This window comes from Paroedura picta, chromosome 1 (assembly GCF_049243985.1).
Source record: "Paroedura picta isolate Pp20150507F chromosome 1, Ppicta_v3.0, whole genome shotgun sequence".
Lineage (NCBI taxonomy): Eukaryota > Metazoa > Chordata > Lepidosauria > Squamata > Gekkonidae > Paroedura > Paroedura picta.
This window is the reverse complement of record NC_135369.1, coordinates 19,346,889-19,374,414: the sequence shown is the minus strand read 5'-3', so window position 1 is coordinate 19,374,414 and position 27,526 is coordinate 19,346,889. Positions and strand designations below refer to the sequence as shown.

At 50.1% G+C, this 27,526-nt stretch overlaps 1 protein-coding gene across 11 annotated transcripts in view; it reads right to left on the bottom strand.

The window, feature by feature from the left end:
- The window catches only part of PC (pyruvate carboxylase), a 444,838-nt gene that overhangs the window by 237,862 nt on the left and 179,450 nt on the right, over positions 1 to 27,526 (bottom strand). For all 11 annotated transcript variants that reach the window (XM_077324995.1, XM_077325044.1, XM_077325023.1 and 8 more), the window contains one exon: positions 9,932 to 10,094. In XM_077324995.1, the coding sequence (XP_077181110.1) occupies positions 9,932 to 10,094 (163 nt within the window). The remainder of the gene's footprint in view (positions 1 to 9,931; positions 10,095 to 27,526) is intronic.

The window sequence follows — 27,526 nt, the reverse complement described above, 5'->3', positions numbered from 1 at the left end:
TCCTCTTTTGTTCTGTCTTCTTGGCCTTTATTCACTTTGAATCTCTCCACGGAGCTCTCTCCGGCATGTCAACCTCTGTCTTGAACTGGGAACAACAAACAGCTTATTTTGACTGACTTCCACGGCAAACGAGACAACCTTTCAGCTAAGATTCCTCACTTGTTACAAACCAGGCTCATGATTGCATCCAGTGCTGGGAGTTAGTTCCTGCTCGTCTACCAAGAATTTCTACCTCTATAGTTATTATCCCAATTAAAAACTATACCTCTGTGGGCTATTCTGGGAAAACAGATGCAGCCAGATAGGAACTCCTCTCCAGTCTTTAAAAATTACGACAAATCTGGAGCACTATGACAGAAGTGGATTAGGAATGGACTTGATGCATTTGTTCTGAGCTAACAGGGTTCTTCTTGTGACTCGATAGCATTTTTAGGAAGCCTTGACCAAATGCCATCTCACATCCCCCCCACACACACACACACTAAGCATCCATGTAGACCACACCCTCCATCCCAGGTGTGTCAACAAACACGTTTTCGTATCCTTTTGCCTCCCTCCCCTTTTGATGGGGGACTAGGAGAAAGTGGATAGCAAGAACTGTTTACAGAGTTGATGGGCAATACATCCAGGTTGGGGGGAGACTTCTTTATTCAACAAGTCATTGCATTGTGGAATTCACTGCCAGTGACTGTAAAGCCATGACAAGAGGTGATTTTAGAAGGGTGTAGAGAGATTTGTGGATGCTCGGTCCACCCGTGGCTATTCGTCATGATGACTAGAGAATCTCCACATTCAGAGGCTGTACACTCAGAAGAGCTTTGGCTTTATTGTGTCTGTCCCTCTTGGAAAACTGGATGGCCACTGTATGATACAGGCTGCTGGAATAGATGGGCCACTGGTCTGATCTAGAAGGCTTCTTCTGGTGTTCAGATGCTAGCAGGGCGACAAGAAGTGCAGAAAAGTGGGGTTGTGATACCCCATCCCCTCCCTGATCAGGAAAACGGAGGATTTCCCATTTACTTTGGGGCCATCTCCAATTTCCCCTGGGAAAGCAAGAGACTGGCTGGTAGTAGCAAAACGCAGCAGCATTGCTTGGGACCAGGGATGGCTCTTCAACTCTACACAGGGGTGGACTGACAGCACCTGGGAGCAGCTAGGAGCAACCCCTCCCTTTTCTTTCTTGCTGTCTCTTTGTGGGTCCTCCGGGTATCTCAAGTGAGCAGCAGGTGATGGCATCACGAACTGCCTTCGCTTCTTCCTCCTCCTCCTCCTGAAGCACAATGTGCAATAGTTCAGCAAAGACGCACCTGATCCTTTCCATTACCTGCAGGGAGAGGACAGGTAGGAACTCCTCCATGGTGATGCAGAGGCACATAAATGGGGGGGGGGGTCTGCATTTGTTCAAGTATGCCTTTCTGTATTAGTGTGAAAGACCAGTTTGCAGGAAGAACACAAAAACAGCCTTCCTGGATCAGGTCCAAAACCCATTAGCCCAGTCTCCTGCTTCCAACATAAGCCAGCAGCTCCCAGGAAGCCCATGAGCAGGGCACAAGGGCAGTAGTACTCCCCTGCATGTGATTCCAAACTCCACTACCCTTATTCAGCCTCTAGATATGGAAACTCTGCTTGGCCACCGTGGACGGTTGCCCATGGGGAGACAGCAAAAGCCTTTGAACACATGAAGCTGCCTGCTTCAAGATCTACCTGGTCAGGATGGACTCCCCTGACTTGAAGCCGCTCTCCAGGTGCTCAGACTTTGTTAGTGTTGATCAGTGTAAAAGCTACTACTCACCCGTTTCATTTGGGTGTCTCCAAGTTCCAATGATATGAGTGGGGCAGGGGGGTTGACGTTCTCTTGTTCGACTGTCTCTACACCCATTTTATAAACTCCTATAATCCCCTCACACACACACACACACACACACACACACACACACACACACACACACACCGTTGCCTTTTGGGCAGTCTTTTTTCTAAACTGAACACTCCCAAATGCAATGGCCTTTTCTCATTGAGAAGATGTTCTGAGCACTTTGCTCCTTTGAGTTGCCCTTTTCGTAACCTTCTCCAGCTCAGCTCCTTAACAAGAAGATGCAGGGAGCCCCTAATAGCCCTCTTCCCCTCCAGACAAAGATTCCCTCTAGGCTCTCCATCACACCAAATTTCTCCCCCCCCCCCATTCAGAAAACTCAAACACACAGAAAGAAGATGATTGATCGCAACGACCATACTGCTACTGTCCTCCAGCAGGACTGGCAGGGGATTCGTACCCTGAGTCTCCCCTTCCAGGCAGCCTGGCTACAAATATCCTTCTGTGTAGGATGCTTAGGACTGTCCACAGTGTGTTCTTCAGCTGCAAAGATCGGGCGGCTTTCAGATCCTTCGGGAAGCGTCAGTAAAGGTAACCGGCAGATTTCTGTTCAGGACAACAGCAGAAAGGTCAACCGGGGAGCTCTCATGCTGGGAGGAACATGCTCCTGCCGTGTAGCTCTCAACACATCTGTACAGGCCAACAAAACCCGGCGAGACCCCTCAACCGACAGCATTTGATAAAGGGCTTCTTCGGGGGAGGTGCCATCTTCCCTCTCCAGATCAATCTCTCGCTTGAAAGTCCTATCCCCCACCCCTGCCGTTTGGATAGCCGGGCAACGCCACCCCGCTGCCAGTCTTCTTTAGCAGGACCTGCATGACATCCCAGCTCTCTGGCGGTTACGTTTGATTGGCAAGAGCTGTTTGTGGTGTCAAGGCAAGGGAAGACGAAATCCTGCAGGCGGCATCCGGTCACAGTGGGTGCTCGGGAGGAATGTCCTGACAGGCGAGGAGAATGGGAGAAGCAAATACACACAGGCCTGCCCCTTTCACCACGGACTGACCCAGAGGAATGGAAGATAAACAGCCTGGGTGGAAACAGAGGCCTGCGGCCGGCACAGAGACAAACACACACCCCTAGTCACCTTACGGCAACGACTGAGAATCAATTAACTTCTCCAAACGGCACTGAAGGAAGGGAACTGAGAGAGACCTGCACTCACAAGCGTGCGTATGGCGGCTTGGTTTCATCTGCCTCTTCTTCCCACCTTCCGTTCGAGTTACTGGGAGAAGGGATAGGGTTTTAAATATTTTTTCTGCCATTCTTCTCTTTTACATAGTACATTTGGATGGTGATGTTTTTATGTCTGGGGTTTTAATGGGGTTTTATTCAGACTAATGTAACCCGCCATGAGCCACTCGGAATGGTGGGCAATAAATCTAATCTACATATAACAACAACAACAACAACAACAGATGATGCCGTCAGACCAGTGACAGGGGGGTCTTGGCTTCAGGCAGGAGCTCACATGATGGAACACGCCTACAGAAAGAGTCCTGGCACTGCAAAAACAGCACTGAGAGTACAGACTCAGGCATGATAATCAAAGGTCCCATGTATTATCAGAATAATCAGAGAGTCAAAATGAAGTTCCATGAACAGTGGAACATACAGCATAAACATTCTCGCTTAACAATCGATGATAGCCCCATATAAGGAATCAACAAACTGAGCCAAGGAGCAGTCTGAAGTACACAAGAAGTGCTGCATTAAATCCACATCCGGCTCTGTGGACAGAAAGAGTCCTGGCAGGTAGATTGTGAGCAAGTGGGGCTTAGCTTTAGAGCAGTGGTTCTCAACCTGGGGGTCGATCGACTCTATAAGGGGAGTCGCCAGCGGCAGCCTCGGCATCCCAAAGGGGAAGGTTGAGAACCGCTGGTTTACCTGCGTCTGTGGCAGCGGCCTCGGTGACCCAAAGGGTTGCGTGCGCGCTGGCAGCCATGTAAGGTTAAGGTGGCCTTCCATGATCACCAGCGCACCAGAGCACACAACCCTATGACCCCCTTTGGGTCAGCGCCACTGCCATGGCGGTGGTGGCAGTGGTTGCAGTGGCAGAAAGGTTGAGAACTGCTGCTTTAGAGGGACCCCCAGAGAGCAGTTTGTTCATGATGTTCTAAACTGCTTTGAGCCCAAGTTGGGAGAGAGGCAGTCTACAATATAATAACAACAACAACAACAACAATAATAATAAGCAGTTCAACAAACACACAGGGAGGGATCCCAGGGATCGGTTCCACCCTCAGTGCTGTTTCTCTTCTGAAGCAAGGAGCCATCCCTTCCTGCACCCACGGAAAGCACCACTGGCTCCACCGATCTACGGATCCAGCCCCCGGTCACCCACACGTCAACAAAACAGCCAGCGTTCTCTGTTTTGAGCTGGAGAGTTCATGTATTTATTTCAGTTTCCCTCTTGCATTGTTAACTGGAGGTTGACAAGGCAGTCTTACGGTGAAATACTGAACGTCAGTAAAATAAAAAACATGCAAATCGGCGGCTGAAACCTTCCAATGAAATGAACAATCTCACAGGGTGTGAAAAGCAGTCGTAATTTTAAAAAGAGCAGTTATTCGACACGCCCATAGCAGGAAACACAGAAAGGAAACAAATACTAAAAGCAAGTCACAGCAACGGGATAACAAGAAAATAAGGGTGTCTTCATTTGGAAGCTAAACTCAAGAAACTGTGCCAGGAAATCACATCTAGGGAGGAAGTTGTTCTGGAGCAGGCTTTCTCAGCGAGGCTTTCATGGGACCCTGGGGTTTCTTGATGGCCCTGGAAGGGTTTCCCGAATGGGTGGGAGTTAATTAATTTTAATATATATTTTATTGTTAAACATTTATGGGGTGATATAACCATATATGGTCAAGTTGAAACACCCCCACCCCCACAATGGCCAATGATGGGCCTGGAGGGGAGGGGAGGGGAAGGGGCCCCTGGTGGGCGTGTCCACAGCTCTGCTTCCCAACCATATTCTGCGCCACTTCCTCGGTTTCTTGAAGACTGATGAATGTTTTGGGGGGTTCTCAATGGTAAAAAAGTGGAGAAAGGCTGTTCTAGAGGCCAGGTATTCATATTCCTCTCTGTATAACAGAGGTTCCCAACCTCTGTTGGGATCACACGAGAGCTCCCCAGGGACTTTCAGATGGCCGCTGACATCACTAGACATCACTGGAGCCTACTTCCCCTGTTGCTCTACAGGCCTAGTCTCCTCCACGATGGAAACTGTAAATAATCGATTGATTGGCTGGCTCCCACATCTTACTTCAGCACCCGATTCTCTGAAGGGGCCACCACTTCTGGGGCCCATCGAAGCACAAGAAATATTTCAGAATTTGCTCCACAGTCCAAAAGTTGGAAAAGGCTGTACTAGACAGATAGCCGGTCTAAACCATCAGGATTTTTATACTCTTGTGTCAGTCAAATGATGCATCAAAACATGGTCAACTTTCTGTTAAAAAATCCAACAGGCTAATACAAAACACAGATCCATACAAAACCATGCTCCAGTTCACAGGCTCTGCTCTCATTCCCCCTCTTTAAAAAACAGATCGAGCCTCTCAGATTCCTCTGGGTGCCTTTACAGGAGTCTCTTCTCGGTTCCCCTCGGCATCCTTCCCCCTCTTTACCGTTTTTCCAATTTCAAAATGTTTGAATGGCTTCGCTCCAAGCATCCCAAGTGCCACAGGAGGTGAGGGAAGCGTAGGAAGAAAACTTATATTCCAGGCACTCTCCACCAATAAGTCCTTGAAGAGGGGTGTTTTTCCCTTCCCTTCCATCTCTGAGCACACTAAGTGCCAATAATTCAAGGGGGCGGGGGAGTCTTGATACGGAGGCGAGTTTGCAATCTTCCTCTCCCCCCTCCTCCTCCTCCTCTTCTTCGTCTTTTTGGCAACACATTAATGAAGTTTCGATCTAACTCTTAGCTTCTGAAGCCGCCTCTGTTAATGAGTTGGGCAGGATCCCTGCCAGGAGGGAGGTGCTGGGACAGTTTCCGTAGCGTTAAACCCTTGGAGCCGTTGAGTTGCTGCTGCTGAATGTGGAAATATGGTTTCTCTTTTGGCTCAAATAACCTCCCCTCCTCCCCGCAAGGTTCCCTGGGAGACGACAAGCAAGCCTTATTGTTAAAGATATGAAATTCTGCTTTCTTAGGTAGCATCTAGACACCTTGGTGCCCTGGATACAAATAGTGTGGAATGGGACCTAGGCTAAACCCCCCTCGACCTCAACCCAAAATTGACATCAAACCATTATCTCTCAGCCTTCCTCCCATGTGCAACATGGGGGGTCATAATATTAACATGCACATCTTGGAATATCTAGTGCCGAGCGTGAAAATCGATACAGGAGAAGCCACGCGAGGCTGCCGCTGAAAACAGCAGCCCTGTGTCTCCCCTCCTCCCCCCCCCCCCGCCTACCGACAGCAACGTGTCACTGATTTGCTGAGTTTTCCCTGCTACAACCAAGAGATTTTTAACTGTCACTGTAGCTTGCCCGGAGCCGCTAGATGGACAAAAGTGGGCTAAAAAGGGCTGCCGATACGTTAGAGAACCAAAATGTCAGAGATGACATCACCGCGCTGCAAAATTCCCCCCCCCACCACCACCTTCCCCTGCAAACAGCAAGCAGCGAAACCGAGAAGGAGTCAGGGAAACTCCCCATGTGCTGACACGGTCACGATTCACGTTTTGTTTAATATTTAGGCAATAACATCTGTCACGCTTCTCCACTTAGAAAGTCTTCCAGGCAGTTTGCAAAAAGAGGGGGGGGGGAAACAACACAGGAGATTGTCAGCTATAAAAACAAACTATATACATGGCACAAAAGCCTCAATAAAATGAAGGTAACTACACAAAAAGCACTCCGATGGGGGGGGGGGTGCTGGCGTAAACACCAGGGAGAACATTCAAAATTTGGCACCAAAAAAGAGTTGGTTCTTATATGTTGAGAACTAAATCCTGCAACAGGGGCAACACCCTGAAAATTTAAAAGCAGGCCATCTTCCCACCAGGACCTTACAAGCACAAGCAGATCCTTTAGGGATGCCACATGGTATACCTATACCTTGGGGAGGGGCTGTGGCTGAGTGGTAGTTCGTGACATGCAGAAGATGATCCCAGCATCTCCAGTTGCAAGGACTAGGCAGTAGCTGATGTGAAAGATCTTTCTTTGCCCAAGACCCTGGAAAGCTGCTGCTGGTGAGAGAAGACAATATTGATTTTGATGGACCAATAATCCGATTCAGGGTCGGGCAGCTTCATGTCAGGACCACTCCCATCCCATCTGGGAAACCATCACTGGAAATCTATGAAATGACTTCTTTTTTTTTTTAATCCTCTGAAGTCCCACTCCTCTCCAACTCCCCCCCCCCCCCAATTCTCCAGGAATCTGGAGCAAGCTACCCTGCCAAAGCATCTCCCAACATTCTCATCCCCTCCATCTAATCATCACAACAACCCTATGAGGTAGGTCTGTCTGACAGCACGGGACTGGCCCAAGGGTTGCCAGCATCCTTCAGTAACTGGGGTGGCACTTGAACCCCGACCTCCTTGATCTATTTTAATTTAATGTTTTTACTTGTCAATTTATTTTTAACAACGTCATGAACTGCCCTGAGATGGCTGTGCCAGTCTAGAAATTGAAATAAAAATAAATAAAAATAAAACATGTTCCGCGAACCACCATTAACAACCATACTAAACGAACTGAACTTTCCAAACAGCCTTCAAAAAGACCGTCCCACACAAAATACTTGGCAGTCGGTGTTGCAGCCCTCTGAACTAATTTCCTGGAGGTTACACAAGGAGGGGGCTCAAACACGGTTAGGAAGAGAAAGGAGAGGACACTGGATCAATGATTTTCTGTGGGCAGTCCACTCCCCCTGCAGCCCCAAGAATTTCAGCCTCACTCCACGCTGGCACAGAATTCAAATGTGGAATATTGTAACATAGAACCACCTCTCAGGAGGTGGCGTGCTCTCCTTCTTTGGAAGTTTTTAAGCAGAGGCTAGAGAGTCATCTGATAGAAATGCTGATTTTATGAACTTAGGCAGATTGTGGGTGGGTGGGCAGGAAGGGATGTGTCAGTGTTTGTCTCTTGTGGCCATTCCTTGCATACCCGGGGAATTGCTGATCGCCACTGTGGGAAGGTGGGTGAATTCCCTCCAGGCTAGGCTGGATTCTGGAGATTTTTGGTGTGTGCGTGATCATTTGGGCATGAAATTGGGGTCACTGTGGGTGGGCAGGTAGTTGTAAGTTCCATTTGCAAGGAGTTCAACTAGATGACCCTGCATGCCCCTTCCAACTCTATAATTCTATGGATCTGCTCAATATTGATGATTAAACGGCTCGACAGCTTTTGCTAATAGCCAAATGAGCAAATAAAAATGAGCCAATAAAGGAAAACAGGGAGAACAGTCAGCAGACCAGCGCACAGCCCAAGCCAAAAGATTTGGTTCGGCAGCTTCTATACCAGCTAGAGCATGATATCAGTATCACATCAAGGGATATTGGTTGGCACCTATGGAGCAGCTTTCCCATCTGCAGTGATTCTGACCTTTGGCTGCAGACTCCCGGTCTGCTCTCCACAATGTTCTTGTGGATCCACTGACCCGTAGGAGAATGATTTCAGGGGGCAAAAAAGGCTGCGGTGGGAGGAGAGTGCTGGGGAAATTGCCTTCCTCTAGCCCAGAGAAGGCCGGCTCCCTCCACCCCGACCCTCCCCCAGCGGCGAACGGCGTTCTCTGGGCCTCCGGAGCGCCCTCGCTACCGCGAGGGCGCTCCGGACGCCCAGAGAAGGCCGGCTTCCTCCACCCCGACCCTCCCCCAACGGCGAACGGCGTTCTCTGGGCCTCCGGAGCGCCCTCGCTACCGCGAGGGCGCTCCGGACGCCCAGAGAAGGCCGGCTTCCTCCACCCCGACCCTCCCCCAGCGGCGAACGGCGTTCTCTGGGCCTCCGGAGCGCCCTCGCTACCGCGAGGGCGCTCCGGACGCCCAGAGAAGGCCGGCTCCCTCCACCCCGACCCTCCCCCAGCGGCGAACGGCGTTCTCTGGGCCTCCGGAGCGCCCTCGCTACCGCGAGGGCGCTCCGGACGCCCAGAGAAGGCCGGCTCCCTCCACCCCGACCCTCCCCCAGCGGCGAACGGCGTTCTCTGGGGCTCCGGAGCGCCCTCGCTACCGCGAGGGCGCTCCGGACGCCCAGAGAAGGCCGGCTCCCACCACCCCGACCCTCCCCCAGCGGCGAACGGCGTTCTCTGGGCCTCCGGAGCGCCCTCGCTACCGCGAGGGCGCTCCGGACGCCCAGAGAAGGCCGGCTCCCACCACCCCCACCCTCCCCCAGGCGAACGGCCCCCGAAGCGCTTACCTGTCGCTGTGCGGGTGAAGCAGGGAATGGGGAGCCGCGCTTCGCGCGGCTCCCCATTGCCTGCTTCGGTCGGGATGGACACTTGGAGGGGCCAATCAGGAGCCGCTTCGCGGCTCCTGATTGGCCCCTCCGAGTTTTTATCCCGGACCGGTCCCGCCCTAACTCCTCCCCACTACCCCTTACTCCTTTATACAGCCACGGGCGCCACGGGCTGTGTACAGATTCCTAACACGGTCTGTCCAGCGAATACCCTTTCGATTCACGTTTACTGCAATTGATACGGACGCCTTAATGCAATTTCTCCTGTGGTCAATACGCCTTGTGGTTTTAAAGGAACTTGAAAATACGCTCCCTCGAGGTATTTCTCTGAACGGAGTCGTCGGAATTAAACAAATAAGCTCTCGGATACATCAGAACACGACAGACTTGCACGGCTCAATGCCCCACGAAACCCCAAGCCAGAATGCCATGTGGAATGACTGTCAAGAACAGGGGTAGTCAAACTGCGGCCCTCCAGATGTCCATGGACTACAATTCCCAGGAGCCCCTGCCAGCAATGCTGTCCATGGACATCTGGAGGGCCGCAGTTTGACTACCCCTGGTCAAGAACATCCCCACAGGTCTACAAAACCACAGTGGCAGGAAAACATGTCCTGGAAGCCAAAGAACAGGAAGAGGAAAACGGGAGGCTTGCCTTACCTCGATTCGTCCCGTGTCGGGCTGGAAGCTGCGAGAAGGGTCCTCGGTGGTGACCCGACATTGGATGGCGCAGCCGTTGATCCGTATGTTGTCCTGCTTCAGGCCCAACTCTGGCAAGCTTTTCCCTTCGGAGATATGGATCTGGGCGTGGACAAGGTCAACGCTGGAGACACAGAGAGAGAAAGGAGGGAAACCGCTTGAAACAAATCCTCAACCAGCTGCGGTTAGGGCGGCGGGCTAAGATCCGGGAGAGGTGATGGGAAGTGACGTCAAGTTGTAGACAACTTATGGCGACCCCTCGTGGGGTTTTCAAGCCGAGAGGCAGCCGCGTTGGTCTGAAGCAACAGAACAAAGTTGGATTCCACGGGCACCTTTAGGACCAATAAAGTTTAATTCTGGGTAAAAGCCCTTGTGTGCATGTGCACATCTTCAGATACTGAAGATACTTATACCCAGAAGTAAACTTTGTTGGTCTTAAAGGTGCTAATGGAAGCAAGGCATCTGAAGAACTGTGCATGCACATGAAAGATACCCAGAATTAAACTTTACAGGTCTTAATGGTGCTACGGGGTTTTCCCTGCCCCTGGAGATCTCCTGCCAGTCACAGTGTGGCACAGTGGATCAAATGCTGAACTAGGACCTGAACGACCCAGGTTCAAATCATCAACTCTTCCATGAAGCTCCCTGAGTGACCTTGGGCCAGTCCTTTAATGGCCCCTTAATCTCCTTCCAAGGTCTGTTGTGAGGATAAGAAAATGGACAGAACAGTGTACAGTACTGGGTCAAAACATAAAAGCAATACGAATAACGTCCCCTTTTCTGCTCCCTGCAGGGGCATCCAGCTAAAACACAATACAAGATCATTTCTGCCCTGGGAACTTCGCTTCCCCGGCTCCTGTGTGGGAGCACAAATCCAGGGTGGACAAAGTGCACCAGGCCAAATGCTCTCCTGTGCAGGAACAGGAAGGGGTGGAGCAACCTGCCCCGACTCAAACTCCAGCCCACAACCTGGCACAAAGCCTCCAGTGCAGGTCTTTCTGGTTTCTTGGTCCTTTTTCTCAACCTCTTGATCTCACCCCCTCCTTCCAAGCAGCCCTGATCCACCCCTGCCAAACAAAAGCCTCAGTCTCCTAGCAATCAGGAGGGTCAGCAGCCAGGCCAGGCTTGTATTCACAGACCAGCTCTGCACTGGGTGCTGCTGTTGAAGAAAAGGACCTGGATTACAGAGTTCATGGATCATAGAGGGGGAAGAAAAAAAAATCAATCCTCTTAAAAACAGGCTTGTGATTCTCTTTGCCTCCCCTCCCTTCCCCAAGTATATTAAAGCATTCATCCGCCGATTGATTTTTGTAAAATTTCACTCTTCATTTCAACATGGCTATTAAAGCAGCGGTTGGGGTTGACAGGAAGCACACTGAGCAGACCGTTCCCCATCATCCAGTCCCTCGTGTTACAAGCTACCAAAGGATAGGGGGGGTCTGCGGGCAGTGAAGAAACCCAGGCTTGCCCACTAGGGGTTGGGGTAACAAAGGCCTAGTTACCAACCAGTGCGGTGTCGTGGGTAGGAGCAGCGGCTTTCAATCTGGATAGCCAGGTTTGATTCCCCACTCCTCCACATGCAGCCGGATGAGCGATCTTGGGCTCCTCACAGCACAGATAGAGCTAGCAGAGCAGCTCCCTCAGAGCTCTCTCAGCCCCACCTATGTCACAGGGTGTCTGTTGTGGGGTAGGAAAGGAAGGTGATTGTAAGCTCTTTTAAGACTTCGAGTAGTCAAAAGCGGAGTACAAGAAACCAAATCACAATTTTCTTCTGCCTAAGGAGTTAGCTAGCACTCAATGCACTGAGGGCACCTAACCTTTTGAACAAATCACACAAATTCACAGAAAAAAGAGCTGCTCACAAAAAAAAAGGCCAGTGGATCTTCCATGCTGGTCAGCACTCTAGCCCCGTTTGGGGACCACCTGATGGTACCTTGGGTTTGGCCACTGTGTGATATAGTGTTCAATTGGATGGGCCACTGACTTGATCCAACATGGCTTCTCTTATGTTTGGTGGGGGGCAAACAATGGGGGAGGGCTGCTGCTTCCACGTCCTCCTCCTGATCTTCTAGACCAGCGGTTCTTAACTGCCATAATGCCTTGACCTCAACAGGAGTGCCAGAGCGTGCACATGCGCAGGCACAAGGGCGCTGAACGATCTGCAGGTAGTGGTCAGCAATGGCAGATGGCAGAGGCCAGAGGTGACAACCTGTCCTGATGACCCCGTGGAAGGGGACAGGTGACCCCATTTGGGGTTGGGACCCCCAAGGTTGAGAACCACTGTTCTAGACCATTTTTGGTGGCGTAACCCCTGTAATATTCTTCAGGTTTTGTGTGACCTCAACCAGGGCCAGAGCTTTCTCCATTTTGGCCCCCACCTGGTGGAACAAGCTCCCAGAGGAGATCAGGGCCCTGATGAAACTAGAGGAGTTCCGCAGGGCCTGCAAAAGGGAGCTCCTCCACCAGGCATTTGGTTAAGGTTGACCCAAACCATCATTTCCAATTGTTCCCCAAGGCATCCTACTACGACTGCTACTAATCTGCCTAACCCACTGGGTCCCAGTAAGAGTTGAGCTGAGGCTCTTTTGCAGTTCCATCATTCTCTAATGTTATTGTTGTTATCATGTTAAAATTATTGTTGTTATAATGTTATTGCTGTTATCACCTGTTGTCCCATATGTTATCTGTATCTTCTCCTGCTTCCTGTAAACCGCCCTGAGCCTTCAGGGAGGGCAGTATATAAATAAACAAACAAATAAATAAATAACCCCAGAAGTAATGCTGGCTGGCCACACCTCCCTGCCACACCCCCAGGAGTCTCATGTTTACAGACACTGTCCTCCGGATTCTTCCCTGGATTAGTTTTAAAAAATAAATATATATATTAAATCCCCTCGAACTGGAGTAACTCCTCCGGGGCTCTGTTATCCCTTGGGTTACTAGTAACCCTGGTTGAGAAGGATTGTTCTAGACAATTTCAACTGGGTAGCCTTGTTAGTCTGAAGTAGCACAACAAAATATGAGTCCGCTGGCACCTTTAAGACCAACAAAGATTTATTCAAGGTGTGCACCTTGTTATTCTAGGCAAGGTGAGTGGAAATGAAACCTGTGCAGGATTAGGCTACCAGAGAACAGGGGTCATAATTCAAGGGCAGAGCCTCTGCTTGGCAGGCAGGAATGTCAAGGTTCAAGGTTCCATTGGCACCTCCAATGGAAAGGATCGGGAAACAGGTGATGCAAAAGGCCTACCTGAGACTCCAGAGAACTGCTGCTGGTCAAAAATATTGACCTTGAGAAACGAAGGCTCGGACTCAGAAAGCAGCTTTGCATGTTCATGGGTACATCTCACTCTCCTACCAAGGCCAACCCAGTGCTTAGAATCATAGAATTGGAAGGGGCCATACAGGCCATCTAGTCCAACCTCCTGCTCAACGCAGGATCAGCCCTAAGCACCCTAAAGCATCCAAGAAAAGTGTGTATCCAACCTTTGCTTGAAGACTGCCAGTGAGGGGGAGCTCACCACCTCCTTAGGAAGCCTATTCCACTGCTGAACTACTCTGACTGTGAAAAACTTTTTCCTGATATCTAGCCAATATCGTTGTAGTTTAAACCCATTACTGCGTGTCCTCTCCTCTGCAGCCAATGGGAACAGCATCCTGCCCTCCTCCAAGTGACAACCTTTCAGATACTTAAAGAGGGCTATCATGTCCCCTCTCAACCTCCTTTTCTCCAGGCTGAACATTCCCAAGTCCCTCAACCTATCTTCATAGGGCTTGGTCCCTTGGCCCCAGATCATCCTCGTCCCTCTCCTCTGTACCCTTTCAATTTTATCTACGTCCTTCTTGAGAAGCCGCCAAGCATACCCTGAAAGGGACAGTGGCTACACTGATCCTCCAACCCCAGAAAACACTTTCTGAGGCCCGCTGACTCTGACCATGGAGTTCCATTGGGTGGGGATGACTAAGTGCCATTGACTGGTCTCTCCTCTGTGTCCAAGTGGATCCTGAAAGCGTCACTGCCGTCGGTAATCACGACCATTGTGTGGCAGCACGCATCATGCGGGGGAAACGTTTCTTCCGACATGCCGAGATCCTCCTGCCTTTATGAGTTGATTCCGCCTTCCAGCATGACGGGAGAGGGAGGGAAAGTTCTGATTCCGCCGTCTCCAGCCCATGAATAATTCTATAAACTTTTTATTATGTTCTCCACTTTCCGCGCAATCTTACGCGAACCGAACTCAGCCCGCTGATTAAGAATAAATAATATCCTGCCAGAGGTAGACAGCACCAGAACGCTGATGCTCGCCCACCCACCTGCCATTCTCTGGCAGCGCTGGGCACCACATGCAGCAGGGTGCGCAAGGGATAGGACTACTGCAGCCCAAGGGCACGAGACAGGCAAGGGGCGCCATGAAAAGCAGCTGGCTATGGAGATGCCTGTCCAGAGTGGGAAAAGCACCAGAGGAGATGAAAGACCCGGGCAGGGTAGGAGGAGAAAGAAGTGGAGATCCCCTCAGGACATAAATATTGATGCAGAAACGGGCAAGGAGTGGGGAGACAGCAAGGAGACAGGAAGCTAGGTTCACAGCCATGAGGTGGAGTGGGAAGGGGGGTAGTGGTTAAGACTGCTCTGTGAGAACTGCTCTGTGACTAGCCCAAGGTAGGTGGGGCTGAGAGAGCTCTGACAGGACTGCTCTGTGGGAACAGCTCTAACAGGACTGTACCTAGCCCAAGGTCACCCAGCAGGCTGCCTGTGGAAGAGCAGGGAACAAAACCCGGCTTCTCCAGATTAGAGGCCGCCAGTCTTAACCACTACACCAAGCTGTTCTCTCGGAATCTCCATGTTGGACTGCCACTGCCACTGCGACATGCAGAGTCCTGCCATACAGCTTGGTGTAGCGGTTAAGAGCGGCAGCTTATAATCTTGAGAAGTCACTCCTCTACATGCAGCCAGCTGGGTGCCCTTGGCTAGTCGCAGTCCTGATAGTGTTATGCTCACAGTCATATGAGAAGCTCTCTCAGCCCCACCCACCTCACAGGGTGTCCGTTGTGGGGAGAGGAAGGAAAGCCACTTTGAGACTCCTTCAGGCAGTAAAAAAGCAGGGAATCAAACTTGGCTTCTCCAGATTTGAGGCCGCCAATCTTAACCACTACACCAAGCTGTTCTCTCTGAATGTCCCTGTTGGCCTTGCACTACCATTGTGACATGCAGAGTCCTGCCATACAGCTTGGTGCAGTGGTTAAGAGCGGCTGCCTCTAATCTGAAGAACCCATGTTTGATTCCCCGCTCCTTCACGTGCAGCCAGCTGGGTGACCTTGGGCTGGTCACAGTCCCGATAGTGTGGTTCTCACAGAGCAGTCAAGTCAGAGCTCTCTTTGCCCCACAGGGTGTCTGTTGTGGGGGAGAGGAAGGGAAGGCGATTGTAAGCTGCTTTGGGATTCCTTCGGGCAGTGAAACGCAGGGTATAAGAACCAACTCATCTTCTTTCTCCACTGAAGCTCCCTGAGTTTCAGGTTCCAAATTTGGAAAGAGACCCCTAACCTTCGGCAGCCCACTGAGTGGCACAGCCCCTCCTGGAGTCGACATGGGGGTGCTGGCCACGGCCGAAGCTGTTCCCGCTGTGGAGGTGGGCCTGGCAACCTCCAGCCGCTTTCCCCTCTCAGCTTCCCATCTCCACATTGTTCCTCTGCCGCATTTCCCGTCCTCTGCATCTCCTCCCCTCTCTTTCCAAAGGCAGCTTCCGAAGCCCCTGCCAGGGACGGATGGATACAAAAGACAGCTGTGCGCAGCCCACGGGAATAGGCAGGCATGCTCTCTCGTGCGCACATACACAAAAGCATTAGGCAGGAGTCGTGTCTCAGAGGAGGCGGCGGCGCTGTGTCCTTTGGCGTGCAGAACTGCACTCCAACAACATCTTCCAAAATCATACGTTAAAAATAAACAAATAATAACACATCAAGAGCCTCTTGTGGCACAGAGTGGTAATGCAGCAGACATGCAGTCTGAAAGCTCTGCCCATGAGGCTGGGAGTTCAATCCCAGCAGCCGGCTCAAGGTTGACTCAGCCTTCCATCCTTCCGAGGTCGGTAAAATGAGTACCCAGCTTGCTGGGGGGTAAACGGTAATGACTGGGGAAGGCACTGGCAAACCAACCCGTATTGAGTCTGCCAAAAAAATACTAGAGGGCGTCACCTTGAGGGTCAGACATGACCTAGTGCTTGCACAGGGGATACCTTTACCTTTACCTTAATAACACAGCACAGCGAGGGCTTTTCCTCACTCAACGCTCCCAAATACGATCATTTCGGCAGCCCGAATTAAGATGACAGACATTCTGCACAAATTCAGAGTTTGGAACGGACTGCAGAATTCTGAGCCTTAAAGTCATTTTTTTTTAAAAAAATAAGGTGCTCTATATAAGTATATAAAAATCACAGCTCTTGTGATCTTTTTAAATTAAAAAAGCCCCAACCTTCTAGGTTTTATGGTGTGCAGAGAAAAATCTCTGGAAATGACTCAGGAGTACGTTCTCTTCCCCATGGATGGGACCCCAAAACTCTGGGCTCCTCTCCCAAATTCAGTTGCTGAAAGCCCCGCCATAGTCATTTCATTCTGCCCAAGCCCAGCCGGCTTTTGCCATCCCTTCCCTGGGAGGATTAGCCCTGGCCGAACCCTGGGAGAGCCTTGGGCTGTATCGTCGCTGCCAGAAGGCCGGTGAGGAACAGCTCTGTGGCTGAAGAAAGCCAGCAAATTGCATTTTGCTCCTGAATTGCCAGAGCTTAGCTGTCACAACAAGACTGTTGAAGGCAGTTTGCAAAATCGGGCTCAGGGCCAGCACTCCCCGGAAAAGAGGTGGGCGAGAGCAAAGAGAATGGGAAAGCGGCACGAGGCGAGCTGTCTAACGGTTGCCGCTAGAATTCGGACTCTGCGGCCGTAAACTTCTTGATCTTCCTACAAAAGTAATTGCCTAACTGTATGTCACAAGGCTAGAATGGGATTGAAGAGAGAGTCCAGAAACGAGGGCTTAGGGCAGCTTAGAGGATCCCAGCTTAGGATCTGACAGATCAAGGTGCCCTTAAGCACTGGGCTCTGTTGCCTGGCCACGTTCTTTTCTAAGCAAAGAGGATCCCGTGCCGTTAGCCTTTAATCAATAAAGTCCCGGGCTTTGCTCGTATCAGTTAACTTCACTCCATTCCTGGTTATGTAATAAAGAACGCTTCTAACACACTCTCCCTTCCTTTCGCTATTGGGAGCAAGAATTTCGAGTCCAGTGGTGCCGAAAGACCAACAAGATTTCCAGAGTAAAGCTTCTTCCCTGGAACTCTTGTCGATTGTTTCAGGTGCCAGGGGACTCTAACCTGGTTCTTCTACTGCAAACTGACACACCTCCCCACCTGAACCTTTCCTGAGTTCCCACGTCAGCATGCCCTGAGCTGGTAGGCCCAGGCTAGCCTGATCTCATCGTGTCTCAGATGCTAAGCAGGGCTGGCTCTGGTCAGCATTTGGATGGGAGACCACCAAGGAAGTCCAAGGTTGCTATTATTAAGATGATTGTTGTTAGGTGCGAAGTCGTGTCCGACCCATCGCGACCCCATGCAGAACAGTACCTGTGAGATATCAGGGAAATTCACTGACAGAGTAGTTCTGCAGTGGAATCGGCTGCCTAAGGAGGTTGCAAGCTCTCCCCTCACAGGCGATCGTCAAGCCGTGGCTGGACAGATTCTTACCCTGGATACTTTAGGTTGATCCTGCATTGAGCAGGGGGTTGGACCAGATGGCCTGCAAGGCCCCTTCCAACTCTAGGATCCTAAGATAAGTGCAATTTGAATCCTACTCAAATAAGCCACCTGTACTTTCTAATATTCTCGATCTTAGTCTAACTTGCCTAGGAGCTACGTCCCCCAGAAATTGGCATATTTAACCCCACCGTCTTATATGTCGATGATAAAATGCTGACTCTGCAGATCCTTTAGAGAGCGAGGGAGTGGTGGAGGAAGAGAAGCCTCTCTCTCACACTTGGCTTCTGCAGGGTGAAGCTAAACCAATTAATCAATGATCCCCCTTCACACTGAGGGATGTGGGTCACGTACACACTGTCTTCCCGACCGCACACAATAACAAAGAGCAGGAGGCATAAATAGCACCGCCAATTACAGGCATCTGCGCTAACCAAGATGGAAAGTGGGTTTTTAACTAGAGGCAGGATCTGAACTGAGGGGCCCTGGATGGTCTGGTCTTCTCAGATCTTGAAAGCTCAGCAGGGTTGTCCCTGGTGACTACTTGGATGGGAGACCATGAAGAAAGTCCATGGTGCCTATGCGAATGGTCATGGCCAACCACCTCTGAACCTCTCGCGGCTTGCAAACCTCAAGACTGAAATGTGCTGGGAAATATTTAAAGAAGCTGCAAGTTTAGAAGCCACTTGCCTCTCTAAGAATTAGTTGTAGAATCACAGAATCACAGAGTTGGAAGGGACCGCCAGAGTCATCTAGTCCAACCCCCTGCACAATGCAGGAAATTCACAACTACCTACCCACCCACCCACAAGGACCCCAATTTCATGCCTAGATGATCCCTCAGGGGCAACAGAAGCCTAGCCTTGGGCAGGCCTAGGCCCTTTTCGACCTTGGGCCTGGCCCAATGGAGCACTCTGATCTGTACTCCAGGTGGGGTCTGACCAATGCGGTATACCACAGGACAATCTTGCAATTTCGAGGCATCTCATCAAAACTGCAAGACCTCATAGTCCTGCTGTATACCACACTGGTCAGACCCTACCTGGAGTCCTGTGTACAGTTCTGGAGGCCTCACTTCAAAAAGGACGTGGACAACATTGAGAGGACCAAGCCCTGTGAGGAAAGACTGAGGGAATGTTCAGACTGGAGAAGAGGAGAAGGGACATGATGGCTCTCTTGAAGTAATTGAAAGGTTGTCACTTAGAGGAGGGCAGCAGAGGCTGAGGCCTGCAGTAATGAGTTTAAACTACATGTATAATAGGACCGGCTAGATATCGGGGGGGGGGGGATCACAGAGTACTTCAGCAGTGGAATTGGCTGTCTAAGGAGGTGGTGAGCTCCCCCTCACAGGCGGTCTTCAAGCACCGGCTGGATAGGGACTTATCCTGGATGCTTTAGGCTGATCCTGCACTGAGCAGGGGGTTGGACTAGATGGCCTGCATGGCCCCTTCCAACTCTATGATTCTATGATTCTATGATTCTATGGCCTGTATAATGGAGCTGCTCTACCAGGCTTCCCTGCCTGAATGTCCACCCCTAAACAAATCTTCTAAGAACACATATGGCAACCATCTAATCTAAATTTTTCATAAAATTCTTCATAAAAAGGTGGTAGCTGTAGGCTGAGTTCATTTTAATTTTAACTATGCATTTCAGAATTTAAAATGATAATTTAATGATGGTTGTGTCTTTTAAATTGTCTGTACGCCGCTCTGAGCCTCTGGGGAAGGGCGGGATGTAGATATAAAAATAAACAAACACATTTGTTTGCCCTCTGTTGGCATCAGGATGCTGAGCTAGGCATCCCTTAGGATTAATCCAGCAGGAGCCTTCTTATGATAGTGGGCTGTCAAGTCACAGCCAACTCATGGAGACCCCGTGGAGCTCCACCTCTTGGGGTCTCCAAGGCAAGAGATGATGAGCAGAGGTGAACAGAACGTGGTTTATTTACTTAGATCCTAACTTCTGAAGAGATCAGGTTAGTCTGGGCTATTAGGGTTCCCCTTGTTATGTGTCTGTCATTGTTCTTATTCCCAGCACTCTACACCTGGGCTCCCGATATTTAAAATCACCTTCTGAGGAAACCTTTCCTTTGCAGGGAAAACCAAGCATGAAACTTTCAGTGTCTAGATAGGAAAGCTACAGACAGGATATCAAGCCTGGTGGTGAAGAAGAGACACCTTTAATATTTCTTGCAGGATGCTAAAACACTTCAGGCAGCTGGAGGGTAAAGCAAGGAGATTTGCTTATGCAGTCGCCTCCTTCAAATCAAGGGCAAGCGTGTCTCCTCAGCAGCAGCATCCAAATTAAACCTGGCTTTAATTACGCATGCACTTAGTCGCTAGATCAGTAACACAGACGTCTTCCCACAGGAATGCCCCAGAGAAGGCTACTGGGCAGCAACAGAATCACAGAATCATAGAGTTGGAAGGGGCCATTCAGGCCATCTAGTCCAACCCCCTGCTCAACACAGGATCAGCCCTAAGCATCCTAAAGCATCCAAGAAAAGTGTGTATCCAACCTTTGCTTGAAGACTGCCAGTGAGGGGGAGCTCACCACTTCCTTAGGCAGCCTATTCCACTGCTGAACTACTCTGACTGTGAAAATTTTTCCCCTGATTTCTAGCCTATATCGTTGCAACTGTGAGACTCCTTACACAGGACCAGGGATGGTACAGGACGGGATGCTGTACATTTCTCGTTCTTAAGATTATAAACAGCAGCCAAAAAAGAGCAGGATAAAACACAGATGGGGAGGGAATCATAGAATCATAGCGTTGGAAGGGACCTCCAGCATCATCTAGTCCAGCCCCCTGCAGACTGCAGGAAATTCACAACGACCTGCACAGTGACCCCAATTCCATGCCCAAGTGATCCCCCTAACCAAAAAAAAAAAAAAACCAGAATCCCTGGTCAGTCTGGTCTGGAGGAAATTCACCTTCTGACCCCAAAGTATTTCTCTGGGTATGCAAGAGAGGGCCACAAGAGCCGAGCTCAGACACAATCCCTTCTGCCCACTCACTTACAATCTGCCTAAGTTCACAGAATCAGCATTTTGGTCAGACAGCTATCTAGCCTCTGATTAAAAACTTCCAAGGCAGGAGAACCCACCACCTCCTGAGGAAGCCTGTTCTACTGAGAAACCAGTCTAACTGTCAGGAACTTCTTCCGGAGGTTTAGATGGAATTTCTTTGAATTAATTTCATCCCATTGGTTCTGGACTGATGCTCTGGGGCAACAGAAAACAACTCTGCTCCATCCTATATGTGACTGTCCATCAAGTCCCTGAAGATGGCTATTATCACCTCTTAGTCGTCCTCTCCAGGATAAACAGACCAAGCTCCCTCAACCTTTCCTCATACATCATGGTCTCCAAAATCCACACCAGAGCCGAGTAAAGTGATACCATCACCTTGCATGATCTGGACACTATACTTCTTTTGATACAGCCCAAAATCCCAATTGACTTTTTAGCCACTGAGTCACACTGCTGACACATTTTCAGTGTGTGGTCTATTAAAATCCCCAGATCCTTTTCACACATACTACTGCCAAGACTCCTCCATCCTAGAATGATGCATTTGATTTTTCCTACCTAAATGCAGCACTTTACATTTTTCACTATTGAAATTAATTTTAACCCAGCTTTTCCAGCCTGTCAAGATCATCCTGTATCCTGATTCTGTCTTCTGATGTGTTTGCTACCCGTCCCCAGTTTAGTAAGCAGCATTTCTGCAAGACATGTGGGTCTGAAGCAGCAAAACAAAGCTCCAGTCCAGTGGCGCCTTCAAGACCAACAAAATTTTATTCAAGCTCTCTTGTGCATGCAAATGTCTTCAGACACAAGGAAATGGGAACTACCAACCAGTCCATACACATAGACAGATGGTGAACAGCAAATTAGCATCCGGCATAATAAAGATGTTTGATTCAAGGATCAAACTGTTTGATTCAAGGATCAAACTGGAACTACAAGCTTAGTCTCTGTGGTCACCCTTTGTTTGGGTTTAATTCCAGGGAAACACAGCGAAGAAAATCAATGCATGGAAATTGGAGGCTGATGAGCAGTTGTACCATTTGCAAAAGCAGGGTAAAAGCTGTGAAGATATCGCTGGTGATAAAACAGCAGGGTGGATTTTTGCTTGTGTGTCTCCCGTCCCCCTTGGATCAAGCCTGCTGCTTGTGCCAGCCCTCAGTTCAAGGCTCCTTCGCAGAACAGGGGGAAGGACAAACGAAGAAAGGGAATGTGCCACGGCGTGTGTGTCCGCGCCCGCGTGTGTGTTTATTTACTGGCGTGCCCTTCGGATGGATTGTCAGAGAGTGGCTCAGCGCCTGCCACCCTGCTGCGCTCTGCTCTTCCAGCGTAATCTATTTGCAGAGCCGGTCGGTAACCTTTCACAATTAGAAAGCAGTGCCCAACCTTTCCTGATGAATCACTCACCAGCAGGCCGGGAATGGAAGTCAACAAACAAAGCAGCGCGTGCTCCTCGAAGGGGGGGGGGGGGCAGCCCCGGCCGAATAATCATGGCTAATCGGTATGATAATGCTTGCCGTTCCCTGCTGGAAACCAAAAAGGCCAAAGCGAGGCTGTGTATAAATGCCCAACGGTAAAATAAAAAGGACCCGATGACAAGAACAAGACAATTGGCCACCTCTCCGGAAGCGGCTGGATTTGGCACAGGTAGAGGACTGCCCCCAAGTGCAAAACACAGGCTGCACACACATCGGAGGCCTATGAGGAAATGCAGTGTGGGGGAGACACAGAAGTGGGAGTCAAAATCTCCTCCACCACAATCCTTTGGGTTTGAGCAGGGTGATTTCCCTTCGGTGTTTTCTCTTTTTCTAAAAAATGATGTTTTTGTTTACTTTGCTGAAACCCCATGCCTTTCCCCCCCGACAGAGTGCCAACCGAAGCTCAATTCCCTTCAATCCCCCAAGCCATGGAAGCCCATCCAATTCTCATCACTTCATTTCTTCACCCTTCTTTGGACTTAAAGTTATGAAGTCGTGCTTCTCTGCATGTCTGGGAATTGTAGAGGGACACCCTCTGCTTGTCACGGCCCTACAAAAAGCAATGAATTAGCCACAAGGGCAGAGGGCAGCCTTTATTTATTTAATTAATTAATTTATAGAATCACAATTTGAAGGGACATCCAGGGTCATCTAGTCCAACCCCCTGCACAATGGAGGAAACTCCCACCCATCCATCCATCCATCCATCCATCCATCCATCCATCCATCCATATACCCACTGCTTCCAGCACAGCCGGCTCACAACCCTAAAAACCAGTACAAACGATAAAACAATTCCCATAAAAACATCAATTTACAACAACAAAACATCATCAGTTGCTTATACTAATGAAATATGTCGAAGTCTCCAGCAGCATCATGATTTCTGTAATACGGGGCTTGCTGTTATACAGAGGAGGGGCCATCAGAGCATCCACCTTAAACCCGGGAAACCTGGGCTCAGATCTCTGTTCAACCTCATCTGCTCTACAGGGGCATTGCAAAACATTCCAGAGAGCGGGTCCATTTAGCCAGTCAAGACTGGCTCTCTGAGGCTGAGTTCTTTCCCGAGGCCTTCTTCAGCGCATGGTGCCTGGGACCCAACCTAGGATCTCCTGCATGCAAAACAGGCCCCCTGGTGCTGAAACTGGCCCATGAAACTGTCTCGTATTCTCATCAGAATTATTGATCCCGCTGAGCTCCGTAGGGCCTTCAAGGACTGGCAGCAGCTCCCAAAGTTGCTCTTATATGTTTTTTTCCCAGCCTTCCAATCTGAGTTCTGTTTTGGTTTTTTTTTTTTTTTTTAATAAACGGGACATGCTGAGCACTGACCCTGGGATCTTCCACATGCAAGCCATGTCTCTGACCGCTGCGATTTGACCCATCTTCTGAAGCAAGGCTCTGTCAACATTTACTAGCGCTCTGCTTTTTAAGCAGCATCCCAGGGAACCCTGCAGCTCCTCAAAAGGTCACTGGAAGGCGGAGGGCCTTTGATGGGGGAGAAAACATCAGTTAACAGCAAGGCAAGATCTGCGGAAAGACAGCTTGCCCCGCCAGTCCCGATTTTCCTCTGCAACGGGTGGCCACAGGAGAATGTCAGGCATCTGCTTGGCATGTATGGGACCAACAGGCACAGCTGGGACACTTGATTGATTGATTGATTGATTGATTGATTGATTGACTGATTTTTATACCTCCGCTCTTCCAGTGGTCTCAGGGTGGTTTACACAAGATAAAGCAGTAAAAAAAAACAATAAAGCCCCATAAAACACCCCTTACACCAATAAATATATAAATAGATGGTGATCGATACTCATCCTTACTAGTGTCTCTCCCCTCCCCCTGCCCGTTCAAGCCTTCTTCCACTGGGATCAAGGGGCCAGATCTAAAAGGCATTGAGGGAGGATCCTCTGATGGAATCACTGGGATTCCACCCTGGCCTCAACCTGGAGGAAAGATTCCATCTTGCAGGCCCGGAGAAAAGTTGGCAACTTCGGCAGGGCCCTCAGCTCCTCTGGGAGTTCGTTCCACCGAAATGGCCCTGGCCCGGGTTCTTGAACGTACCCAAAAACTCACGCAGAATGATTAGGCAACAGAGAAGGCAATGTTGGTTGCTGGTATCAGGGCACCCCCTTCTAGCAGGCCCCACCTCCTCCTGGCCATTCACAATCACCCTTCTGGCCAGGAGGGCAGGAAACACCTGCACACAGTGGACTGGCTTGTCTGCAGTCTCCTTTGGGGCCAGAAGAAGCAGCTAGGGCCAGGAGCTCTAGGCTCTAGGACACGGGTAGTCAAACTGCGGACGCCGGCAGGGGCTTATGGGAATTGTAGTCCATGAACATCTGGAGGGCTGCAGTCTGACTACGCCTGCTCTAGTAGTCTACTCTAGGCCCTGCCAATTGCAGAGGCCGGCTCCACACAGCAGTTCCTTGGCCTTCGAAGCAATTTGGGAAAGGGTTCCCAGAAGCTTGAAAGACCGATGAAAAACGAGAAAGGCAGATTCTGACATGACATAAACACGCTTGCACCCCTTCCTGCAGTGTGCCAGTGTCAACAACCCTCCCCGCACCCTGAAAAGGAACCACCCCATCGACATCAACCCGTCCCCCCCACCCACCCACCCCTCCACACGCACTGAGCTCTCCTTGCCCTGGGCAGAGAATGCAGCGGGAATGGAAACGAATACCCGGCAGCAGCACAACGTGCGTCAACTGCCAAGGAGGCCAGGAGCTCTCGGGAAAGGGAAAAAGAGGATAATACGGAAAAAAATAACTTAATACCACTCCATAAATCCACGGCGGGCCCGTGCGCCAAAAGCAGTTTGCAGTCATTACCTTCGCAAAATTGGGAGAAAGCTTGTCTCGAGAAGGGCCGGAGAACCAAGTGGGGAGGGGGGCAGAGAGGGGGAGGGGAGCTTAAAAACGTCAAGTTGATGGAAACTGAGAAAAAGGGAGAGAGCTCAGGAGAGAAGTTGGAAGGCACCCGAGTCTACTTTGGAGGCTGAGGACCAGCGATCCGTGATTTCCTTTGAACCGAACGAAATACCACTGGGATTTCTTTTGGGGCTCTTCATTTGGATCCGTTATTTATTCCAAGATTTATATCTTGCTTTTCAGTGAACGGCCAGCAACCATCAATTAGAACATAAACATTATCAGTTAAAGCCGAGAGAGAGAGACAGACAGAGACAGAGAGAGAGAGAGAGAGAGACAGAGACAGAGACAGAGACAGAGACAGAGACAGAGACAGAGAGAGAGAGAGAGAGACAGAGACAGAGACTGAGACAATAACTGAACCTTCCCAACTAATAAAACCACAGAGGGGAATTGGGACAAGATCAACAAGGAAATGGGAGACAACAGAAGGCGAAAGGGAATGCTGTCCATGCCAGTTCTGGAGACTACCCAGTGCCAACAGGCTAGCAGAAGGAGTGAGGCTCATTTCCCCTGGTGTTCCAGGATCTCAGCGGGAAAACTTCCATCCTGAAAAGCCAAGTACAGCCCCTCTGAGTGGTGGGAGCGCGCCTTCTCCTCCAGATATACTGGACCTAGGCTGCTCAGGGCTTTCAAAACTTGCACTTTTTACAAATGTATGCAACGTGAAGAAGAAAAGTTACCCCCACTGTGTCCACCCAAACCCGGAGGTTTTGCCCAAGAGCTAATGAGAACTGCACGGGTGGGAAGAAAAGCGGACGGAAGGGAAGTTATAATGCCACTCCATTCCGCACTGGTTAGACTTCATTTGGAATACTGTGCCCAGTTCTGGGTGCCACCGTTCAAGAAGGATATTGACTGGTTGGGACGTGTTCGGAGAAGGGCGACTAGGATGGGTGAGGGGTTGGAATCCTTGCTTAACGAGGAGAGGTTAAGAGAGTTGGGTATGCGTCACTTGGGGAAGAAGAGGGCAAGGGGTGATAGGGTAGCTGGGTTGAACTGGGTAAAAGGCATGCATGTGGAAGAGGGGGCCAACCTGTTTCCTGTCACTTTAGAGATGAGGACTAGGAGCAGTGGGTTCAAATGATGGGGAAAGAAGTTCCACTGAAGCATTAGGAAGCATTTTCTGAGAGTGAGGACTGTTCATATGCTGCCTCGGAGGGTCGTGGGGTTCCCTTCGTTGGAAGCTTTTAGGAGGAGATTGGATGTCAGGAGTGTGTGATTTTTAATTTCCCCAAATAATGGGAGGGGGGCTGGACTGAATGGCACCTTGGGGTCTCCTCCAGCTCCGCGTAATTATGTGAAGATCTGATCCCTGGAGCACCTTAACAACCAGCAAGATTTCCAGGGCCTAAGCTTTTGAGATTCAAAGCTCCCTAGGTCAGATGCCCAAGAGTAGACATGAAAGAGAAAGATGGAAATAAGAGACCGGTTCAACACACCAGGATTCAACACAGCCTAGAACCAGAACAGACATCTTGGAGCAGAAGCAGGAGCAGGGAGCTTTTCTTTAAGCCCCATCAGGATCAGGGGCCCATAAGACGCTAGGAAAAGTAGGGTAACCACAAAACCCTTCCCCAGCTGCTGCCTGGAACTTCCTAGTTCAGAAATTCCATGGACCAGTTTTGTCTTGAGATGGCTCCACCACAGAGCGCCTGCTTTGCATGTAGAAGGTCCCTGGGTCCATCCCTCACATCTCCTGTTACAGGATCCCAAGCAGAGGTAGGAAAGACCGACCTCTCAACCTGAACCTCTAGAGCAGGGGTGGCCAAACTGTGGCTCTCCAGGTAGCCACAGACTACAGTTCCCACAAGCCCCTGCCAGCAAATGACATGCTGCCAGGGGCTTGTGGGAATTTCAATCCATGGACATCTGTAGAGCTACAGTTTGGCCATCCCTGCCCTAGAGCCAAAGACCCTAGCGTGGTGCCTACTGGCACCTTTTCTGGCACCCACCAATTATTTTTAGGAAATGGGTGGAGTCAGGTAGGGCCTTTGCCCAATCAAGCTTCTGACTGGCCACTGGAGATTTGATTGTGCTGATCTTTTAAACGCTGCTTTGGCAGCAGCTGCCAGAACAACACAAGGATCTTCACTACATTAAAGAAGTTAAGCTGTGGCCATCTGTTTGTGACTGATTCTGCCTCCTTGGGCAGCCATTTTATGGCAGCCATTCTGTTGCTTTGCTCACTATGTCATGTCAGAATTCCAAATGTGCCCATAGTCTTCAAAACAAGAAGAGAAGAGCTGTATTTTGTACCAAGCTTTATAATACCCAAAGGAGTCTCAAAGCAGCTTACAATTGCCTTTCCCTTCCTCAGCAGGTGGGGCTGAGAGAGATCTAGGAAAACTAGGATTGGCATGAAGTTACCCAGCTG